At 46.2% G+C, this 21,876-nt stretch overlaps 1 protein-coding gene across 1 annotated transcript in view; it reads right to left on the reverse strand.

Moving 5' to 3' along the window:
• dennd2b (DENN domain containing 2B) overlaps positions 1–21,876 on the reverse strand; it is a 247,031-nt gene that overhangs the window by 205,798 nt on the left and 19,357 nt on the right. The window contains exon 2 of the mRNA XM_086007944.1: positions 5,385–5,539. Coding sequence (XP_085864070.1) covers positions 5,385–5,539 — 155 coding nt within the window. The remainder of the gene's footprint in view (positions 1–5,384; positions 5,540–21,876) is intronic.

Genomic DNA, 21,876 nt, shown 5'->3' on the forward strand with positions numbered 1-21,876 from the left:
AGCAGAGCCAGTCATGGTGCCCTGAACCTGGCTGCTGGTGCCTTCCCCTGATAAGTCATCTCCCCCAACAGTACCCAAAACGGTAAACCTGTTTTGGAGGGAGATGACCGCAGGTGACTCCTGCACTACCTTCCTGCCTTTACCCTGCCTTTTGGTCACCCATTTACTGTCTGAGCTAGCCTTTACCTGCGGTGTGACCAACTCACTGAATGTGCTATCCACAACATCCTCAGCATCGCGTATGCTCCAGAGTGAGTCCATTCGCAGCTGGGATCTGTCCTGGGACCCCAGCTGTTCACAATATATATAAATGATCTGGATCAGGGAATTGGATGCAATATTTCCAAATTCGCTGACGACACTAAACTAGGAGGAGGGGTGGGCTCTGATGAGGATGTCAGGAGGCTACAGTGCGATTTGGACAGGTTGGGGGAATGGGCAGATATGTGGCAGATGCACTATAATGTGGATAAATGCGAGGTTATCCACTTTGGGGGTAAAAACAGGAGGGTAGATTATTATCTAAATGGCAATAGATTGGGAGATGGGGAAGTGCAGAGGGACCTGGGTGTTCTTGTGCACCAGTCACTGAAGGAGAGCATGCAGGTGCAACAGGCGATCAAGAAGGCAAATGGTATGTTGGCCTTCATATCAAGGGGGTTCGAGTATAGGAATAGGGATACCTTACTACAGCTGTACAAGGTGCTGGTGAGACCGCATCTGGAGTATTGTGTACAGTTTTGGTCGCCCCATCTGCGGAAGGATGTTCTTGCCATGGAGGGAGTGCAACGGCGATTCACCAGGCTGATACCTGGAATGGCGGGAATGACCTACGAAGAGAGATTAAATAGTTTGGGCTTGTACTCACTGGAGTTTAGAAGATTGAGAGGGGATCTCATCGAAACATATAAAATTATGGCAGGCCTGGACAGGCTGAATTCAGAGAGAATGTTTCCAATGGCCGGGGAGCACAGAACCAGGGGCCACAGTCTAAAAATAGCGGGCAAATCATTTAAAACAGAGATGAGGAAGAATTTCTTCACTCAAAGAGTGGTGAGCCTGTGGAATTCCCTGCCACAGAGGGCTGTGAAGGCTAATTCAATAAATATTTTCAAGAGAGAATTGGATATATTTCTGAAGGCTAAGGGGATTAAGGGTTACGGAGAAAAGGCGGGGACGGGGTACTGAACTGGTAAGATCAGCTATGATCTCAGACGAAGATCAGCCATGATCTCATTGAATGGCGGAGCAGGCTCGAAGGGCCGAATGGCCTACTCCTGTTCCTATCTCTATTAATATAGATTGTAAATAGCTGAGGCCCAAGCACTGATCTTTGCGGCACCCCACTAGTTACAGCCTGCCAACCTGAAAATGACCCGTTTATCCCTACTTTCTGTTTTCCCGTTAACCAATCCTTTATATTATCCCCAATCCCATGAGTCCTTATCTTGCATAACATCCTGGAACACGCTGCCGACGGAAGTGGTGGAAGCGGAGACGCTCAATGTTTTCAAGTGGAGACTGGATAGGCACTTGAGGGAAATAAACTAGCAGGGCTACGGGGATAGAGCGGGGGAATGCGACTGACTGGATTGCTCGACAGAGAGTCGGCACAGACTCGATGGGCTGAATGGCCTCCTTTGGTGCTGTTATGACTCTATGGGGGTGATTTTCTCACTGGAGGCAAGATGGAGGCGGGTTTCGGCTTGGGTGTGTCTGAAACTTGCCTCCACTGATAGTTTTCAAAAAACTGAGATTTCCCCGTGATTGGCCACTTGATTTCAGAGGTGTGGGGTGCCCTTGCTCAATTAGTGTTTTGGGACCGAAACTCACCTCTGTTGACAGCACTTTTCCAGTCTAATTTTATGGCTTCTTGCTCCCTTGGCTCATTCCACAGCATTTCTGCTTCTCCTACACCACCTCCAACATCTTTTGAGATACGTATATCCAATTCCAAGGCAAGGGCCTACCCGAGGCTCTCAGATGAGACGCTGCAAAGGTTGTTTGAGGGGGTGAGAACTAGCATGGAGGTGCTCTTCCACTCATCTCGGAGGAAGAGGCCTGTCAAAGAAACCAAGGCTGTGTGGGTACAGCTGGCAAGGGATATAACCTCCAGGTCTGTGTGCAGATTGGGAGACTGTTTCTGTGTATTGATCAAATGCCATCCCTGTTGGAAAGCATTAACATGATTTGATGCCAAAATGTTGGCGTTATGCCATCTGTTACTTAGCCTTAGGCAGCTCCACATTGCAGGCAACGCCACACTTGCATTGTCAGGTTGGTGGCCTGACTGAAAGGAGGCAAGAGAGTCATGTCCATTGTCAATGAAGTCCTAGCATGGAGCCAAGGACATGTGCCAACTTGGCCAACCTATACAAATCTGGCCATGATAAGTTCATCCCTTGCATCCCTGGCAGCCAGGTGCTCGCGTGCTGTCACTGCCGCTGGTCGAAACACCGGCGCTCTGACCTCCTCCTGCTCCTCCTCCTCCCGCTGCTCCTCCTCCTACTGCTCCTCCTCCTCCAGATCCTCCTCCTCATCTTCCTCCTCCTCCTCATCCTCATCCTCATCTGAGGTCCAAGGTGAAAGGAAATGAATGTTTCCCATTCTGCTTGCAGATGCCTCCTCTGGGGAAGCGCTCATTGTAAGTGGGGCAAGGTTCTTCACAGGAGGTCCCACAGTTGATGGAGTCAAGCTGTAGCACCTCCGACTTCGGAAGGCCTTCTAAATGTGCTCAGAGACCTTTTAAAGCCAAGGTCTGGCACCTGCAAGTAATCCTTGCTGCAGTGAATGAGGTCTTGTTAGAGCTGCAGCAGTGAGGAGGCCCCCCACGAGTCAACCCGCCAGGTTTACCTGGTGTGGTTCAGAAGTTGCGTGAAGCACCCAGAAATGATGGGAAATTCACGAGGGTCTCCCAAAATAGGCTTAGAGAGGCCCTTAACAAGCATTTGCAGATGTTAATAAACGCAATGGCCAGCTGGAGGCGGGAGCGTTTCCCGACCTCCAAAACCGGTACCGGCAAAATCCCACGGAGGCGGGTTGGAGTCGGGTTTCGAACCCGACCTCATTGATTCTAATTTTCCCGCCTTTCCCGACTCCAAACCCGCCTCCCCTGGTGTCAGAAAATGACTCTATGTGGCACCTTACCAAAAGCCTTTTGGAAATCCAAATATACTACATCCATTGGTTCCCCTTTATCTACCCTGCTAGTTACATCCTCAAAAAACTCTAAGAAATTTGTCAAACACGATTTCCCTTTCATAAAACCATGTTGACTCTGCCTAATCATATTTTTCTAAATGCCCTGTTACCACTTCCTTAATAATGGATTCCAGCATTTTCCTGACAACTGATGTCAGGCTAACTGGCCTGTATTTCCCAGTTTCCTCTCTCCCTCCTTTCTTGAATAGTGGGGTTACATTTGCTACCTTCCGATCTGTTGGGACCGTTCTAGAATCTAGGTAATTTTGGAAGATCACAACCAATGCATCCACTATCTCTGCAGCCACCTCTTTTAGAACTCTAGGATATAAGCCATCGGGTCCAGGGAATTTGTCGGCTTTTAGTCCCATTAGTTTCTCAAGTACTTTTTCTTTACTGCTCTTAATTACTTTAAGTTCCTCACTCTCATTAGCCCCTTGGTTCCCCACTATTTTTAGTGTGCTTTTTTGTGTCTTCTACTGTGCAGACAGATACAAAATAAAGGCCTAGAAATTGAGGTTGCGCTGCGCCGGGGCTTAACGCCGGAAATTTAGCGCCGGTGCTAAGTCGCGCTGTGCGCGCCAAAAATTCAGTAGCGCCGCGCCCAAATGGCTGCCGGCGCTACTGAAGGCTGTTTGCGCCTGAAAACTGGCGCTACGCGCCGCATTGCGGCGCTATTCCGGCGCTGCGGCGCCCGATGCGGTGCGGCAGGCTCGGGAAGTGCAGGCCTCCTCCTTCAGTTAAGGAGGAGCTGCCTGCACCCGCCCGCTGGCCGGTAAAATCTTCACAAAAATGAGCCCGGCACCTCGGGGAAGTGCCGGGCTCGCAGCCGAGAAGCATCTGTTCCGCAGGGGGGGGGGGTGGGGGAGTCCGGGAAGGGAGGTGCGGGCAGGCGGCCTGCGGGAAAGCGTCCGGCCGCCGCTCCACCTTTATGCGCCGGCGCAAAGTCGTGCAAGACTCTGTTGCCAGAGTCTTAGTTGCGGCTGCCACGGGCGAGGCAGCCGCAACTGAATTTCGGCGCTGGGGCCCGTCACCACGGCAACCGGGATGCTGCGCACACCGATGACGTCATTGGTGCCGGCGCAGCGCTACCGGTGTAACGCCGATGTTGGGCCCTAGTCAATTTCAAAACCGGCTGTAAGTCCAGCGCAATGCCCTCTAGCGCCGCAAAATGGGCGCTAAGCCCACTCAATTTCTAGGCCAAAGTCTCTGCCATTTCCTTATTCCCCATTATAATTTCTCCTGTCTCAGCCTCTAAGGGACCAACACTTACTTTTACTACTCTCTTCCTTTTTACATATTTGTAGAAGCTCTTACAATCTGAGAAGGAACAACACTTGTCGCTGACCTCGAAAACAGCAGCCCACAAAGTTTTAGTGGGCTCTAGAGCGCAGACTTCCGCTATTCCAATGTCACTTTGAATTTGGCTCCATTTATAGGGGATCTGTGGTGTCCAGGCAGCAGGCAGGATGATCAGCCAATCAGATTCAAAAATTCTCACAGACGGCAAAGCAGGAAGTAAAAAGCAAGGAATATAAATCATATTTAAATCATTGTACAGAAAGCAAAATAAAGATTGGGAAGTACACATGAGATTAAGGGAGAAATGTAAATATCAGAACACAAATTACATTTTTTCAAAAATCTGCAATTTTTAAATGTTCTTCTGAAGGAATGAGATTCCATTCAGGGCCAGACAGGTTGTTCAGCAGTAATTATAATTTAGTACAGCTTTAAAAACTCAATTACTCCTGATTGAACAAGGTTTAAATTTTTCATTGGTCCTTACAGCAAAAATAATGTGCAAATAGTTGACGTTCACGACAACTCAGTGATTCTGTGGTGATTCCAGCTGCGAAGGCTGTAACAGTGCATCCTGTGGAAGAGCAGGTTATCACTGACAGCAACTTCCGGATTTCCACCTTTAACCGCATGTGCGGACCCCAGAAGTTGCTGTCAGTTTTACACAATAATAATGGGGAGTGCTGACAGCCTCGCCATTATTACTACTGTACCTCAAATTCCAGGCCAATAATCACTAAATAAAGTAACATAACTGAAATATAATAAACTGGAGATCATCATTTCTTTAAATTGGTATTTTTTGGGAATGGCCAACACGATTATAATATTTTGACGTGTAAATGTGGGTCGTCACATAATGGTTTTCTTCTGGCTCTTACCTATGATGTCTTCATATGCATTCTCTTCTGCTAAAGTGCTTTTTGAACTGAATCTGCTGTGTACCTCCAGAGGAGAGGTGGATGTACCATTTTCAGTAGGAGAGGGAGAGTGGGACGACTGAAGACTGACAGCATCTTCAAATTCAAAGGATTTCCTGTAAAAACACACAGAAATGAGTCAGTAGCTAGTAGACTAGTAATTAGGTACCTTTTTAAAAAATGTGCAGCTTTTAAGAGGTTGCTTTACCCAAAGTAAATTGTACTAAAGCTGTTATATCTGTTACTGATGTCAGACTAATGGGTCTCTTTTGTCATTTGCTTTGTAAATGAGTACCAGTTAGATTATTTGCAATTTAGTGGTATCTCTCCAGCAATCATCATTTCCGCAAACATCAATCTGGGGAAACTGCCAAAAGCTGACCAACAGCTTCAAAAAATCTCACAACTCAAAAATAGCCTTGGATAAAGGCTTGTGATATATAAGGGATGGTTCCACAATGCTCAGTTGCAGTGAGGTGCACACTTACAGTGTTACGGGTTAGAGCATCAGGGCTACAATGCTGTAGCCTAATCTCTAACCCATATTGCCATGTGTGTGGCTTCCCTGCTGAGAACCTGAGATCACAGAATCAACCCTGGAACTACACTGAGAGATCAGTGGAGCCGGGTTTGTCATCACTTACGTTGTAGTTGTACCCAACACTCCATCACTTGCGATGCAAAAGATTGTGGCAAAATTTGGGGATTTGTTCTCATTTCTTGCTGAAAAATTGCGGGTTATTGTGAGTGTGAAACAGAAATAGAGACTTCAAATATGACAAAGCACAAAATACCCCCTCCCTCATGCTGCCAAACCTCATCAGCCCCACCTTAGTGCTGCAAAGCAACACAGCCCTCACCCTGTCCTGTTAAATCCAGACCATCTCGCCAATACTGCTAAACACCAGGGGAGGCGAAATTGGGCTCAGCAGCACCAGTTTTTTGGGTGCAACGAGTGCCCTTGAGTTCCAAAATGGCATCTGCGGCGTGCGCCCACACTTCTGCTGCGAAGCGCGCCCAGACGCCTTCTTGGTAAAGAGGTTAGCGAGTGTGCACGTAACGTCCACCAGAAGTATGCAGAGTAGGCAGGTCATGAGGTCAATCAGCGTGCAACACTGATTCGAAGCCAGCACTGCCATTTGGAGCTCCATGCTCCAGCCGACACCCTCTCTTAACCTCGCACAGCTGAACACGTGGTAAGTATCATGAAGGATCCCCCACCAGTGCTATTTAAAGGGATCATCAACTACTTGCAGGTTGATTTCTTCTGGCTGATTCTACAATTCTACAAATGTTTGATGCTTTCCATAGTTATATCAAGTTTCAAAAGTCTACAGGGAGTGGTGTGGCAGGTGCTGAAGGACTTTTTGCTGACTGCAAGGCTTCTGCACACACCAGTTGCTCCCAGACATGGGTGCACTAGTAGGCCTTCCTCTTGGAATTGAGCATGACTGGGAGAATGAGCAGAGGCCACACAGAGCAGGACAATCTGCTAGAAAAGGGAGAAGGGAGAGAAGGGCACTCAGCAGGAGGCCATATCTGCCCGGGGTGTTCAGGGAGCAAGTCTCCTACCTGAACCTCAGCAGCGACCAATGTTTGAGACGTCTGCCATTCACTAAGGAGGTTGTCATTGAAATCTGGTAACTGCTGAAGCCACAACTCCAACCTCAGAGCAGGGCAAGGACCGTATAGCCAGTGGTTGTGAAGGTGACCGTGATGATGAACTTCTAAGCGTCTGGCTCCTTTCAGGCTGGTGCTGGAGATATTAGCAACATCTCGCAGTTTGCAGTCCACTGTTACATAAGGGAGGTCACTGAGGCTCTCGATTCAAAGTGAGATAACTTCATTTCATTCCCTCTTGCCAGAGAGAAACAGGCAGAGTGAGCAGGAGGGTTTGCAAGGTTTGCAGGCTTCCCCATGGTGCAGGGTGCCATTGACTGCACTCACATTGCTTTGCAGGCACCGCATGTCAAATCTGCCATGTACGGGAACTGAAAGGGATTCCACTCCCTCAATGTACAGCTGGTGTGTGACCATAGGCAGCGAATCATGCAGGCCAATGCCCGGTATCCTAGCAGCAATCATAATGCCTTCATTCTGTGGCAGTCCACTTTGCCAGCTGTATTTCAGCCACCACGGCAAACCAAAGGCTGGCTACTGGGTGACAAGGGCGATCCGCTGACAACATAGCTCATGAATTCAGATCATAATGCACACACACGTGTGCAACATGCATATAATGAGAGCCATGCTGCCACAAGAAATGTGATAAAGCAGACCATCGGCGTGCTGAAGGAACGCTGCCTGGACCACTCTGGAGGAGCCCTGCAGTACTCAGCTGAGCGGGTCTCAAGAGTTGTGGTGTTATGCTGCATGCTTCACAACCTTGCCATTATGAGAGAATAGTTCTTGCCACCAACTATCGGGTGAGAAGCTGAGGAGCAGGAGCATGAGGAAGAGGAGGACGGGGATCAGGATGAGGCAGAAGAGGAGGAAAAGAAAGGGAGGCTGCAACCTAGACTTTCTGTACATCAAGCACTAATTCAAGTGTGATATCAGTAATCTCAACCCCAATTCCCCATTCACCAACAGTCTCACACTCCTTACCTTCCCTCTGTCACTGACCATCACATCGTCCTCTTGGCCACAATGCAAAAATAAAAGCCAACACAAAATACACATTCTAAACCAAGGCCACAATTTTGCCAGCATTCAGCGGACCCAATTGGTGGTGGGTCAGCTGTGAAATTGATGACAGCGGGCCAAGAACCTGCTGTCAAAGCGTGCATACCTGCATTTCCCGATGTCGGGTCTGCCATCGCTGAGCAGACCCAACAGGCAGCAGTAGGGGACCCAATTCAAATCATTAGTGGCTTGTTTACAGCCACTTATCAATGCTTTTCTCCCAGCCGTTTAACTTGCGAGTCAGCAGAGAGTGCTGTGAGTTTGGGTAAGTGTGAGAGTTCTTTAATTGTTATTTCTCTTTAAATCATTCTTGATAAGATTACTTAAGCAGTTTAAGCAAAGGGGAAAAGTTAAATATTTGGGACTCTGTTGGTTTAAGAAGAGTAAAACAAGGTAACACTGCAGTAGGAGTAAATTGGCACAGCAGGCAGTGGAAACCAGTTCTCTAACCAATCAGCAGGGGTGACTCATTTGGCTGTAAACAAACAAACAGTATAAAAAGACCAGTGCTAGTGCGAGCAAGCACTGAGTGCGAGTCAGCAGAGAGTGCTGTGAGTTTGGGTAAGTGTGAGTTTGGGTAAGTGGGGTGTTAGGTGCTCTTTTCAAACTTTAACTCTGTGGGTTGTAGTTAATAAGGCCTTTCTGGTGCAGAGTGACTGTTGGTAAACCATTTAACTGGTGTAATTAGAGGGATTGATTTAATTTAAATCCAATTAATTAAAGGGGATACTAGCATCTATAATCGGGCAGAGGGTGTCCATAACTAACAATAAAAATTTTAATTAATTACATAGAATGGAGCAGGTGATGTGTTACTGTTGCGAGATGTGGAGCTGGTGGACCCCATTGAGGCTCACTGTGATTATGTCTGTGACAAGTGTCTGCTGCTACAGGAACTCCAGCTCCATGTTGATGAGCTGGAGTCTGAGCTTCAGACACTGCGACACATCAGGGAGGGGGAGAAGTACCTGGACTCTGTGTTTCAGGAGGTGGTCACACCTATGAAGGTAATTAATTCAGATGTAGCCCATGGTCAGGGACAGGACGGTGTGACTACGAGTGAGGCAGGTACGGGGATCCAGGAGGTAGAGCTGGAGGAGCCGCAGCCCTTGCTCTTGTCCAACAGGTTCGAGGTTCTTACTCCCTGTGGGGACTGGAGCAGGGACTGCAGGGAGGATGAGCAACCTGGCCACAGCACCGTGGAACGGGGGGCCATTCAAGAGGGGGGAGTAAATAGAAATGTTGTAGTGGTAGGGGATAGTATTATTAGGGGGATAGATAGAGTTCTCTGCAGCCAAGAGCGAGAGTCCTGAAGGCTGTGTTGCCTACCCGGTGCCAGGGTTAAGGACATCTCCTCTGGGCTGGAAAGAAACTTGCAGTGGGAGGGGGTGGATCCAGTTGTCGTGGTCCATGTTGGTACAAACGACGTAGATAGGACTAGGAAGCTGGTTCTGTTAAAGGAGTATGAGCAGCTAGGGGTCAAATTAAAAAACAGAACCTCAAGGGTAAAAATCTCTGGATTATTACCTGAGCCACGAGTGAATTTGGCTAGGACAAATAAAATTAGAGAGTTAAATGCGTGGCTCAAAGACTGGTGTGGGAGAAATGGGTTTTGCTTCCTGGGACACTGGCACCAGTACTGGGGCAGGAGGGAGCTGTTCCGTTGGGACGGGCTTCACTTGGCCAGTGCTGGGACTAGAGTCCTGGTGAATCATATAATTAGGGCTGTAGAGAGGGCTTTAAACTAACTAGTGGGGGGGAGGTTCCTAGAGAGCAAATAATAAAAATGACAACAGAGAAAGCCATAGACTTAGGTAGCAGTGGGGAAATTAAAAACCAGAGCGTGTCAGGAAGGGGCAGAAGGTATGGAGTAAAAGGTAAAGTAATAAAAAGGGCAAAAGCAGGAACTAAGTGTCACAAAACATATTTGAAAGTTCTCTATCTAAATGCACGCAGCATTCGTAACAAAATAGACGAGTTAATGGCACAAATAACTACATATGGGTATGATCTTGTGGCCATTACAGAAACATGGCTGCAGGGTGACAATGTCTGGGAATTAAACATACCAGGTTATTTAACGATCAGGAAGGACAGGCAGGAAGGAAGGGGAGGTGGGGTGGCTATGTTAATAAAGGAAGGAATCACTGTAATACAGAGAAATTATATTGGGTCAAAAGATCAGGATAATGAAACAGTTTGGGTGGAGATAAGGAATAATAAGGGGAAAAAAACACTAGTGGGCGTAGTCTATAGGCCTCCGAACAGTTGCAACTCTGTTGGACGCAGTATCAATCAGGAAATAGTTGAGGCTTATAATAAGGGAACATCTAAAATTATGGGGGATTTTAACTATCATATTAATTGGACAAATCAAATTGGGCAGGGCTGCCTTGAGGATGAGTTCATTGAGTGTATTAGGGATGGGTTTCTTGAGCAGTATGTAACTGAACCGACCAGGGGGCAAGCAACCTTAGATCTGGTCCTGTGTAACGAGACAGGATTAATTAAAAATGTCCTAGTAAAGGATCCCCTTGGAATGAGTGACCATAACATGGTTGAATTCCATATTCAATTAGAGGGTGATGTAAGAAAAAGGAGACTTACCATCAAGTAACTTTAAAGTAAGCTTTAAGTAACTTATAAACACACTATATACACAAGAGAGGTCTTTACCATGCCTCTGGTAGAAGCCTCTTACAATACTGAACAGACCAGTATTTATACCAGTCCAACAGGAAGTGACATATGACAGGAAGTGAGGTATGTACACAGTTCATAGTTCATAGTTCATAGTTCACAGGAAGTGATGACATAACTTCCCAGAAGTTATCATTTTTATCACATTCTTCCCTCCTGCAGGATTAGGAGGCTGTGGTCTACCTTTTGGTCCGCAGCCGCCGAACAAGGAAGAGTCGCACCCGTTTGGATTCCCGTCGTAGAGGGTCGCTGGTCCGCTTACATGCGGTTGGCCATTGGTCAGAGTCTGTGTGGCCTAGATTGCCCTGTGAAGGGTCGGGGAGATCATGGCTTCGAGTACGAGCCCCAATAGGTTCAAAGTCGGACTGCCTCTGTTCAGAGGGAGGTGCAGAGCTGGTCTGTGGCGGATCAGTACTTTCATGCGCGGTACTGGGAGGGTCGCAACCTTGAGCACGGGGTTCTACCGGCACCAAGCTAGTTGGTGTCCGATCAGGATCCTGGAGAGGGGTACCCGATAGGTCCCAAGAGTTTCCTGGTGAAATGCCATCACCCGATGTCCCACTAGGTCCTGGTGGGCAGGGAGCCAGATCCCGTAATGATACGGTAGATTCTCGGCCGTCGGAATATCGTATGTTTGCATAGGTGGGGTTGGCATCGGTTAGTTCGACCTCGTCTACAAGAGGGTCATTTTTAGACGTCCGAACGTATCTTCGGAGTAATACAGGTCCAGGAGTAGTTAGCCATGACGGGAGTGATGTCCCATGAGATGAGCGACGCTGGAATCCAAAGAACCGCTCATGAGGTGTAGTATTTGTGGCTGTAGAAAGCAGGGACCGTATAGAGTGCAATGCATCCGGAAGCACTGTTTCCCATTGCTGGTCTGGTAGGCCCCGAGATCTTAAAGCGAGATGTACGGAATTCCAGATGATACCGTTATACCTCTCTACCTGCCCATTTCCGATGGGATGGTATGGTGTTGTTTTGCTTGTAGCAATTCCCCGTTCTGAGAGGTAGTCCTTGAGTTCCCTTGACATAAAGGATGGACCCCGATCTGAGTGAATATAAGCCGGCATGCCACAGAGAGAAAATACCTGCTCAAGGCAGCAGATTACTGTGGACGCCAGCATATTGGAGCAGGGGAAGGCAAACGGAAAACGTGAATATTCGTCGATCATGGTGAGCAAATATGTGTTCCGAGTTGAAGAGGGCACTGGGCCCTTAAAATCGATGCTAAGTCGTTGCATCGGTTGGGTTGCATGTATGAGTATACCATCTGAGGGGCGGAAGAACTGAGGTTTTAATTCCGCACAAAGCCGGCATTCTGAGCATATTTTCTTTACATCTCCAGTGGAAAAAGGGAGATTCCGTGATCGTACGAAATGTAGCATGCGCGTAACGCCAGGATGACACAAACCATTGTGGACATCCATGAGAGTGGAGGATGACATAGTGGAGCAGAATGCCCGTGTGAGGGTGTCCGGGGCCACATTCTCCTTGCCAGGCCGATAGAGAATGGTATAACCAAAAGAGGCCAGTTCCATCCTCCAAAGTTGTATTTTATTATTCTTAATTTTGGTTCGTTTTCGATTATCGAGCATGAAGGCGACTGATCGTTGGTCCGTGATCAATGTAAAGTGCTGGCGAGCTAGAAAATGGTTCCACTTCCGTACTGCCTCTATGATGGCTGTGGCTTCTTTCTCAACCGGAGGATAATGTAGCTCGGCACCTTGTAAGGTCCTGGACATAAATGCTACAGGACGACCTTCCTGATTCAGAGTAGCCGAGATCGCCACCTCCGAGGCATCACATTCAACCACGAAAGGGAGATTCTCATCAATGGAGTGAAGAGCCGCTTTCTCCAACTGTTTTTTGAGAAGGTTAAAGGCTGCAACAGCCGCTGTTCCCAGTGGAAATGATCTAGCATGCAGCAAGGGTTGGATTTTGTCCGAAAAATGAGGAATCCATTTAGCGTAGTATGCAAACAGACCGAGAGCCCGACGTAAAGAAGCCGGATTCTTAGGTGACGGGAGCTCTTGGAGCGGGCGAAGTCTTTCTGGGTCTGGCTTAATGATACCATTGCCTACGCAGTAGCCAAGGATGTTGATGGTCGGTTGCGACTCAACAGATTTGGATTCATTCAGGGTCAAATTACGGCGATGGAGGGCATCCCGAAATTTTTGGAGGTTGGAGTCGTGTTCCTGTTGCTCGTGACCTGCAATGGTAATGTTATCAAGATAGGGAAAAGTGTCCCTTAGGTTTTCCTGCTTAACCAGGCCATCCATTGCCCGTTGAAAGACAGCCACTCCATTAGTAACCCTGAATGGGAGGCGACGAAATTGGTACAGCCGTCCATTAGCCTCAAAGGCTGTGTACTGCTTATCTGAGACCTTCAAGGGTAACTGATGATAGGCACTTTTTAAATTGTAAGTTGAGAACACTTTGTATTCGGCCAGTTTATTAACCATATCATCAATGCGTGGCAATGGGTAGGCATCCAAGTCGGTATATTGATTGATGGTTTGCGAATAATCGATGCATAGTCGCTGTTTGTGAGGTTTTAGAGGGTTCTTGACAATGACGACTTGAGCCCGCCAGGGCGACGAACATGGTTCAATGATATCCTCTGCTAGAAGTCGAGAGATTTCAGCCGCAATAAAAGATTGGTCTTCCTGATTAAAGCGCCGCGATTTCGTTATTATCAGTTGGCATTGAGGCGGAATACTGGCAAATAATGAGGGTTCATCAAGTGAAGCTGCTGATAATGCACAAAATGGTAATTTAGACGGTATATTAGAAATAGTAAGTCCGGGTTTGGATCCACCAAACTCAATGGTGAGTTTCTTATGCTGTTTTTGGAAGTCCAGCCCTAAGAGGAGATCACTACATAAGTCCTTGAGCACCGAAAGTCGGGTGGAGGGATACATACGACCATGAAGTGTCATATCAACAACACAAAAGCCGGAGATTCTGGTATTAAGTGATGACTGGGCCATCGCAATTGCCTGGTCCGATGGGAAGACATGTAGTTTCAATTTCGCAACAATCTGTTCCTTAATGAAACTATCAGTACTTCCTGAGTCAATTAAGGCATCTAAGGTATGCCCTTTAATTGAAATTTTTGTGGCTGCATGAGACAGGTTCTGTGGGCAAGCAGCTGTAATTGGTGTCGTTGCACAGAGAGTGGCTAAAACTCTCGGTGTGCTTCTTCGGGAGAGAGCTCGAGAGGAAGCTTGATAGGTCCTAGCTGGAGCATCTTGATAGGCCCTAATTGGGGCAGTTCGGTAGGCCTTAGCTGGATTGGCCCTCGTAGAGGCCCTTGATAGGCAAACTTTAGCAAAGTGTCCTTTTTTCCCCGCAATAACTGCAGATTGCATTGCGAGCAGGGCAGGTTTTCCTAGGGTGAAAAGCATCTCCACAAAAGAAGCATTCCTTCCTAGATTGCCAAGAGGCTGCTAAAGTGGGGTCGTCCTCCTCTTCTTCATCAGAATTATCAGAATTAGATTCCCCCATGATAGGGTTCACCTGAGACCGCTTGAATTGTCTGGTTGCAGCTACAGCAGCAGATCGAGATCTGGGCAGCTGATAGAGGTCTGCATTTCTCTTTGCCAAATCCAGTGAACAAGCTAGGTCAAAAGCTTTTTGTAGCTCAAGTGTTTTACTTTCTAGTAGACGCTGGCGTATAAATGGAGAGGCAATCCCGCAGATGAAAGCATCACGAATCATTTCTTGGCGGTACAGCTCAGCTGAGGCTGCCTGAAAGTTACAATCTACGCTGAGCCTGCGAAGTTCTTGCAGGAATTCGTCAATTGATTCCCCTGGCCCTTGTCGGGCTGTGGCCAGCAGATGTCTAGCATAGACCTCATTTGGGGTCTTCGCATACAGTTTCTTAAGTGCCCGAATCACCTCTTCGTAATTATCCCAGTCATCAACATATTCGAACACTTTTGGGGTCACATAATTGACAAGTATCTTCAATTTAGCAGGAGCATCCGCTTTACATTCATCCAGAAAATTCTCAAAAGTACGATACCAATGCTTCCATACCCTGCCAGCTGCTGGTGTATTCGGGTCCAAGTCCAGACGAATAGGTCTAAGGATTTTCTCCATGATGGGTGGTTCCCTGGATCCTTAACTTCCGAGTTTGTCTGAAGGTCTAGTATTTGTCAGTGTAAATACTAAGTTACTTAAATTGATGTAAGAAAAAGGAGACTTACCATCAAGTAACTTTAAAGTAAGCTTTAAGTAACTTATAAACACACTATATACACAAGAGAGGTCTTTACCATGCCTCTGGTAGAAGCCTCTTACAATACTGAACAGACCAGTATTTATACCAGTCCAACAGGAAGTGACATGTGACAGGAAGTGAGGTATGTACACAGTTCATAGTTCATAGTTCACAGGAAGTGATGACATAACTTCCCGGAAGTTATCATTTTTATCACAGAGGGTGAGAAGGTTGGATCTCAAACAAGCGTGCTAAGCTTGAATAAAGGAAACTATGAAGGTATGAGAGCGGAATTGAGTAGAGTGGATTGGGAAAATAGATTAAAGGGTAAGACGATACATGATCAGTGGTGTACATTTAAGGAGTTATTTTACAACTTCCAAAAAATATATATTCCACTGAGAAGAAAAGGGTGTAAAAGAAAAGACAGCCATCCGTGGCTAAGTAAAGAAATTAAGGATAGTATTCGACTAAAAACAAGGGCATATAAGGTACCCAAATCTAGTGGGAGGATAGAGGATTGGGAAAACTTTAAAAGACAGCAAAAAATAACAAAAAGATTGATTAAGAAAGGGAAGATAGATTATGAAAGTAAATTAGCAAAAAATATAAAAACAGATAGTAAGAGTTTTTATAGTTATATAAAGAGGAAAAGGGTGGCTAAAGTAAATGTTGGTCCCTTAGAGGATGAGACCGGGAAATTAATGGTGGGAAATATGGAGATGGCAAAAACACTGAATGAATATTTTGTATCAGTCTTTACAGTAGAGGACACTAAGAATATCCCAACACTGGACAAACAGGGTGCTATGGGGGGGAGGAGTTAAACACGATCAAAATCATTAAGGAAGTGGTACTCGGTAAAATAATGGGACTCAAGGCGGATAAATCACCTGGACCTGATGGTTTACATCCTAGGGTCTTGAGGGAAGTGGCGGTAGGGATTGTGGATGCATTGGTAATAATTTTCCAAAACTCCCTGGACTCAGCAAAGGTCCCGGCAGACTGGAAAACTGCTAATGTAACACCCTTATTTAAAAAGGGCAGTAGACAGAAGGCTGGAAACTATAGACCGGTTAGCCTAACATCTGTGGTAGGTAAAATTTTGGAGTCCATTATTAAGGAGACAGTAACAGGACATTTGGATAAACATAATTTAATAGGACAAAGTCAGCATGGTTTTATGAAGGGGAAGTCATGTTTGACAAATTTGCTGGAGTTCTTTGAGGAAGTAACATATAGGGTGGATAAAGGGGAACCAGTGGACGTAGTGTATTTAGACTTCCAAAAGGCATTTGACAAGGTGCCACACAAAAGATTATTGCTTAAGATAAAAAATCACGGGATTGGGGGTAATATTCTGGCATGGATAGAGGATTGGCTATCTAACAGAAGGCAGAGAGTTGGGATAAATGGTTCATTCTCAGACTGGCAATCAGTAACTAGTGGTGTTCCGCTGGGGTCAGTGCTGGGTCCCCAACTCTTTACAATCTATATTAACGATTTGGAGGAGGGGACCGAGTGTAACATATCAAAATTTGCAGATGATACTAAGATGGGAGGGAAAGTAGTGAGTGAGGAGGACATAAAAAACCTGCAAGGGGACATAGACTAAGTAAGTGGGCAGAGATTTGGCAGATGGAATACAATACTGGAAAGTGTGAGGTTATGCACTTTGGCAGGAAAAATCGTAGAGCAAGTTATTATCTTAATGGCAATGACACCGATTTAAAGTCACAGTTCCTGGCGAGTGCATATAGCGCCTGTGAGAATTCGGCTACTGATTCTCCTGGCTGTTGCGGCCGTGATCTTAGGAGGTGCCTAGCGTACATGTAGTTTACCGGGGTCCGGTACTTCTGTTTCAGCAGGTTGATGGCGGTCTCGTAGGTAGTCATGTCCTCGATGAGAGTGTATACTCTCGGGCTCAGTTGTGCCTGCAGGACACTTAGTTTGGATGCCTGAGGGACGCTGGATTCTCTCAGGTATGATTCGAAGCAGACCAGCCAGTGTTTAAAGTCTGCGGCTGAGTTTGCTGCTCGTGGGCTCAGGTCCAGGTACGGCGGTCTGAGGGCTCGCAGCCAAGCTGGCTGGTGTGGCTGTGCTCCTGGGAGCTGCGCTGGTGGCTCCTCCGCCGGTTGTGACTCGTTGTCGGACATCATTAAATTTAGTCAATAAAATTGATATACCTATCAATTCCTCCAATAAAAGGCGAAGAGTTACGAAGGTGACTAAAGGTTTTTATTGACTAAATAACAGAGCCCACTCTCGTGGGTGATCCGATCCAAGCAGGAGGAATACCAGCCAGTCGCTCACCTTTATACCTGGCCTGGTGGGTGGAGCCAAGGCGGAGTCGGCAGTGGTCATCCCAGGTATAGCAGTGTGGCAAGAGGCGACCTCGTACCGTGATACAATAGTGGTCAGTGATACAGTTATAACGAACAGTGGTGAACAGTGCTAACTACTAACAGTGATACGATAGTGAACGTGGTTTACCACAGGCAAGAAACTGGAAAGTACTGAAGTACAAAGGGATCTGGGGGTCCTGGTGCACGAAACTCAAAAGGTTAGTATGCAGGTGCAGCAAGTGATTAAGAAGGCCAATGGAATGTTGGCTTTCATTGCTAGGGGGATAGAATATAAAAATAGGGAGGTATTGCTTCAGTTTTACAAGGTATTGGTGAGACCGCACCTGGAATACTGCATACAGTTTTGGTGTCCATACTTAAGAAAAGACATACTTGCTCTCGAGTCAGTACAAAGAAGGCTTCACTCAGTTAATCCCGGGGATGAGGGGATGGACATATGAGGAGAGGTTGAGTAGATTGGGACTCTACTCATTAGAGTTCAGAAGAATGAGAGGCGATCTTATTGAAACATATAAGATTGTGAAGGGGTTGGATCGGGTGGATGCGGGGAGGATGTTCCCGATGATGGGTGAAACTAGAACTAGGGGGCATAGTCTTAGAATAAGGGGCTGCTCTTTCAAAACTGAGATGAGGAGGAACTACTTCACTCAGAGGGTGGTAGGTCCATGGAATATGCTGCCCCAAAAAGCTGTAGAAGCTACATCATTACATAAATTTAAAACAGAAATAGACAGTTTCCTAGAAGTAAAGGGAATTAAGGGTTACGGGGAGCGGGCAGGAATTTGGACATGAGTCTAGGTTCGGATCGGTCATGGCCCTGTGGGTAGCGGAGCGGGCCCAGGGGCCGTGTAGCCTGATCCTGCTCCTATTTCGTGTGTCTAATTCTGTTAGATTCAGGAGATGGTTCTGTGATAGTAGATTGGCGGTTAGGATCAGATCAGCCATGATCTTATTGAATGGTGGAGCAGGCTCGAGGGGCCGATTGGCCTACTCCTGCTCCTATTTCTTATGTTCTTATGTTCTTATGTTTCACAGGTCTCCCACCGGTTTCCCACTGTGCCTAGACCTCGTCATTGAAGCTGAGGCGGGAGTTCAGTGGCCATTGAATCAGCTGATGAGTTGACAGCTTCACATGTCAACTAAAAGCTCCCAGCTGATTGAGAAATGTTCCCTTAACCACTAGCATCACCAAACTGCATTTCCACTACAGAATCGGGCTGCTAGAAGTCTTTACACAAGTCTCCATGTCGTCTGACCTCATTACCTGTCCCATCATTGACAGAGTGCTTCTGTCATCTCTACTTCACCTGCTATCTATTCCATCAGCATGGGACCATTGAAACTCTCTCACCTTGGTCCTCAGAATCCCACCACGATCAGCCCCAACACCAGCATCACCAGGCACACCAGCAGCAACACCAACCTTTTCCGCAATTAACTGATGCTACCTCACCATGGCCACATTTACTTCACTTGACGCTGCACACCCTGGCTGCCATTTGATGTGCCAGGTTGGCACCACCCCACACCATCACCATAAAGCATCCCTACAATGCCCAAGCCATCCCTTTCACACTCATTAGCATTGTGGGCGGTACCATTGTGTCTCACCATTCACTGCAACTCACTAAGCCATGTCCAAAGGTGCACTCAAGTCTGTCCAAGAAAGCAAAGTCTAGAAAATAAAGATGTCAATGTTTGACAACACATTAACAGAAACTTCACATGAACACTGGCTAAAACACACAAGTGGCTACCCTTGTGTGTTGTTAGTTGGTATGATTGGACTAGGATGAGGGTGAGTGTGAGGGTTGGCCAGTGAGATGGGGAAGTAATAATGTAGATAGAGAAGGATGGGTGGAGGTGCAAGGTAAGTTGGTGTGAGTAAGGATGTGCAGGAGTAGGGTAGGGAAGGCAGAGTGATGGGGATGTGATGAGTGGCACAGCAGGATGTGGTCGAGTGTGGCTTAGCCGTAACGTTTTGTGATCTACTGAGATCATTGAAAGGTTTGTGCCACTGCGGCCTGGTCCTCCTGACAACATCCCTGCTTGTGCCCTCCTGTGTAATGTGCAATCAGGCTGTGTTGGTCTCCTGGGGAGTTCTCTTCCACCCATTGGAATGGAAGAGAACCTCCCTGCATTCTGTGACACCCTCTATAAACATATGGAGTGAGTCATGGGAGAGCCTGGGTGCAGCCCAGCACCCCTGTGCAGTGCTTGTCAGTGGAAGCTGAGGCATCGGCCATCAGACACTGCATCATGGTTCGGTCCACATGTGTGTTGATAGAGTTGGCCACCCCTTCCATGCTGAAAAGGATGGGCTCCAAGCTTTGCGCAAAGCCTTGTGCCAAGTTGGTGCCGGACTCCTTTATGCTCCTTGACATTGAACGCAAGCATTCTGGTGGTGAAGCGACAGCGATCGCCGCTGACCTTGAAGAAAGCTGCCCACAAAGATCTCGCAATCTCTGTGTTGAAAACTTTAGGTTTCTCTATGTTAAATTGATTGTAGCACTGTCAAAAGGGTATCCCCAGTGCAGAGCAGCAGTGATGGCATCAAGCTGTCTAAGCAACCAATCACATTGAAGAATTCTCACAAACAGCAAACCAGGAAATAAAAAGCACTGATTCAATTCACTTTTTAAAAATTCTACAGAGGGCGAAATAAAGATTGGGACATAGACATGGGGTTAAGGTAGAAGCTGAAATACCATAAACAAACTTAAAAATTTTTTAAAAAATATATTTCTTTATTATTTTAAAAATCTAGTAATTTTCTATCATAATGGAGAAATTTGACATTCCACTAAAATAAAATTCATTTTTAAGGGCCAGAACGGTTGTTCAGCAGCCAATACGCTGTTATAACCCCACCTACACCTATTCCAACAAGGCTTAACATTTAATGGAATATTTAGCAAGGTAATTAGATCGGAAAAGCTTAAGTTTTCATCAGAAAATGCTGGAAACACTCAGTAGGCCAGACAGCATCCATGGAGAGAGAAACAGAGTTAACGTTTCAGGTCTGTGACCCTTCGTCAGAACTGGAGAAACGTTAGGGATGTAACTGGTTTTAAGCAGGTGCAGAGGCAGGGAAGGGGGGAGGGGAGGAAGGAACAAAAGAGTCGGTCTGTGCTAGGGTGGAAGGCAGGAGTGATTAAATGTTGCAAATGGGGATGGCAGAATCATCAACAGCTGATGCCTGAAAATATGAGGGCAGGGGTTATAGTCGGAAATTGTTGAACTCAATGTTGAGTCCAGAAGGCCAGCATCCGCAGTATTTTGCTATTGTATTAAGTTTTCTTCAGTTCAACTGATTTAATTAAGATGGAGAGTGAAGTAGTTGACTCAGAGGCTAGGGTCCTGAATTTAAATAAAGGAAACTATGATGGTATGAGGCACGAGTTGGTTAGGATGGATTGGGGAACGTTACATAAAGGGTTGACAGTGGATAGGCAATGGCAAACATTTAAAGATTGCATGGATGAACTACAGAATTTGTTCATCCCTGTTTGGCATAAAAATAAAACAAAAAAGGTGACTCAACTGTGGCTAACAAGGGAAATTAGGGATAGCATAAGATCCAAGGAGAAGACATATAAATTGGCCAGAAAAAGCAGCAAACCTAAGGATTGGGAGCAGTTTACGATTCAGCAAAGGAGGATAAAGGGATTAATTAAGAGGGGGGAAACAGAATATCAGAGTAAGCTTTCAGGGAACATAAAAACAGAATGTAAAAGCTTCTATAGATACGTGAAGAGAAAAAGATTGGTGAAGTCAAGCGTAGGTCCCTTGCAGTCAGAATCAGGGGAATTTATCATGTAATTATATATTTATATATAATTTTAAAAATATAAAAATAATATAATGAAATGATAATATAATATACAAAGAAATGGCATACCAATTAAATACATACTTTGGTTCTGTCTTCACAAAGGAGGACACAAATAACCTTTCAGAGATGTCGGGGAACATAGGGTCTAATGAGAGGGAGGAATTGAATGAAATCAGTATTTGTAGGGAAATGGTGTTAGGGAAATTGATGGGATTGAAGGCCGATAAATCCCCAGGGCCTGATAATCTACATCCTAGGGTACTTAAGGAAGTGGCCCTAGAAATTATAGACCAGTAAGCCTGACATTGGTAGTGGGGAAAATGCTATAGTCCATTATAAAAGATGTAATAGCAGAGCACTTGGAAAACAGCGACAGGATCGGACAAAGTCAACATGGATTTACAAAAGGCAAATCATACTTGATTAATCTACTGGAATTTTTTGAGGATGCAACTGGTAGAATAGATAAGGGAGAACCAGTGGACGTGTGGATGTGGTGTATTTGGACTTTCAGAAGGCTTTCGATAAGGTCCCGCATAAGAGATTAGCGTGCAAAGTTAAATCACATGGGATTGGGGGTAAGGCACTTTCTTGGATAGAGAACTGGTTGGCAGACAGGAAGCAAAGAGTTGGAATAAA

Source organism: Somniosus microcephalus, chromosome 15 (genome assembly GCF_052327205.1).
Source record: "Somniosus microcephalus isolate GS21.2 chromosome 15, FLI_Smic_1.0, whole genome shotgun sequence".
Taxonomy (NCBI): domain Eukaryota; kingdom Metazoa; phylum Chordata; class Chondrichthyes; order Squaliformes; family Somniosidae; genus Somniosus; species Somniosus microcephalus.